Source organism: Myotis davidii, unplaced genomic scaffold, assembly GCF_000327345.1.
Source record: "Myotis davidii unplaced genomic scaffold, ASM32734v1 scaffold198, whole genome shotgun sequence".
NCBI classification, from domain to species: Eukaryota; Metazoa; Chordata; class Mammalia; order Chiroptera; family Vespertilionidae; genus Myotis; species Myotis davidii.
Genome location: NW_006291485.1, coordinates 1,112,843 through 1,114,725, shown reverse-complemented (window position 1 = coordinate 1,114,725; position 1,883 = coordinate 1,112,843). Strand labels below are relative to the sequence as shown.

Genomic DNA, 1,883 nt, shown 5'->3' with positions numbered 1-1,883 from the left:
AAAACAAAAATCATCAAACTAGGAATAGAGGGGAACTTCTTCAACTTGATAAAGAACATATGGTACACAAAAACATACAGCAACATCATACTGGTCAGAAAATAGATTCTTTCCCCCTAAGATCAGGAATAAGAAATAAAATATCCTCTCTCACCACTCCTATTCAACAATACACCAAAATTTCTAGCCAATGCAATAGGACAAGTAAAGGAAATAAAAGGTATACAGATTTGAGAAGGAAGAAATGAAAATGTCTTTGTTTGCAGGTAAGATGATTATGTATGTGGAAAACCTCAAAGAAGAGAAAAAACAACAAGACTGGAACTCAAACAATATAGAAAACTATCAGGATACAAGACCAATCTACAAAAGTCAACTGCTGTCATACGATCCAGCAAGTCTACTTCTGGAGATATAGCAGTCAGCAATTGGAGTTTGAAATTTAAAATACAACACTATTTTGGGGATTTGAGAGCTGGGTTAACGGAGGAGTGGAAGGAGTACCAAGAAGAGAAGGAATAATGGTGATACCAAAAAAGGCCATGGCCATGTAGAGCCTATTTGTTGCACCAACTGCACCCAATGTGTGCCCAAGGACAAGGCCATTAAGAAGTTTGTCATTCAAAGTCCTGGCCAGTTTGGCTCAGTGGATAGAGTGTTGGCCTGCGAACTGAAGGGTCCCAGGTTCGATTCCGGTCAAGGGCACATGCCCCGGTTGTGGGCTCGATCCCCAGTGGGGGCCTTGCAGAAGGTAGCCAACCCATGATTCACTCTCATCGTGGATGTTTCTATCTCTCTCTCCCTCTTCCTTCCTCTCTGAAATCAATAAAAAAATATATATTAAAAAAAAGAAAAAGAATGACCAAAACAGCGAGTCAGGAAGAACTGGGCAGATGGATGGGTGAGATCTCACGCCAGGTGAAAACATTAAAAGTGACACAGGAGATCTTTCATAACAAAGAGGAACAATTGACCAAGAGGATGCAGCGTCTGTAAACCTTTTATGCGCCTAATAACAAAACCTTCAAATCCATAAAGCAAACGCCACAGTGCCAAGTGGACATCTCTCTCCAAAATCTACCGTTTCCGGGAACATACAGGCAGAGAGACCAGCCAACTGGGGGAGTGGACAAAGTCCTCCAGACGTCCCTCCACGCTCAGTCCCTCTCGATCCCCCCAACTCCCCCTCCCCACCCTTCTCTGCTCCAGTCTCCGGGACCAGACCAAGCAGCCGTCCCGCCCGGCCCTTCCTCACCCGAAGCCCGGGAGGAGCTCCTGGAGTCGGGGTCACAGTCCAGCGGCGGGGAGAAGACCTCCGGGAAGAGGGCATTGCGTCGCTCCTCCGCCACCTCTTGCTCCCGCCTCAGGACGCTCTCCACCTCCCGCTCCAGCAGCTCAGAGGACTGGGACCTTTGGAGCCGCAGAGGGGGGGCCCCAGCCACTTCCCAGCCCCAGGATCGGGGCGTCTCGGCCTTCTGGGGCACGTCTGGGACCCTGAACCGCAGGGGACGCAGGCGGAAGTACCCCCATCGCACGACACCCCTGTTGGCTGGTGGGGGTGCCCCTGAGGGCTTCCAGGACTCCTGCTTTGTGCCTGAGGGTTTTCTAGAGGATTCCGAGAGATGCCTCGGAGACCCCGCGGCCTTTGCCACCGCCTTGGCCTCGTCTGCAGCGAGACCGCCAGGCTGGCCCCGTGCGTGGAAAGCTGGGAACCTTGGCTGGGGGGTCCCCGGGCTCAGGTACGGCTGGTAGGCGTCAGGGTGGATGCGGTTCACCTTCCTCAGCTCTGGAGCGGGGGCGGCCGCCCTGGTGTCGGGGGCCAGGCCAAGGATGGAGTCTGAGCTCAGTGCTCTCCTGAGTCCCGGCTGGGGGCCCCCGGAGAG

The 1,883-nt window shown here is 52.4% G+C and overlaps 1 protein-coding gene across 1 annotated transcript in view; it reads right to left on the bottom strand.

Moving 5' to 3' along the window:
* Positions 1-876: 876 nt before the first annotated feature.
* LOC102754908 (mitotic interactor and substrate of PLK1-like) overlaps positions 877-1,883 on the bottom strand; it is a 6,386-nt gene continuing 5,379 nt past the window's right edge. The window contains exon 5 of the mRNA XM_006764846.2: positions 877-1,881. Within this exon, the coding sequence (XP_006764909.1) occupies positions 1,158-1,881 (724 nt within the window). The 3' untranslated portion in view covers positions 877-1,157. The remainder of the gene's footprint in view (positions 1,882-1,883) is intronic.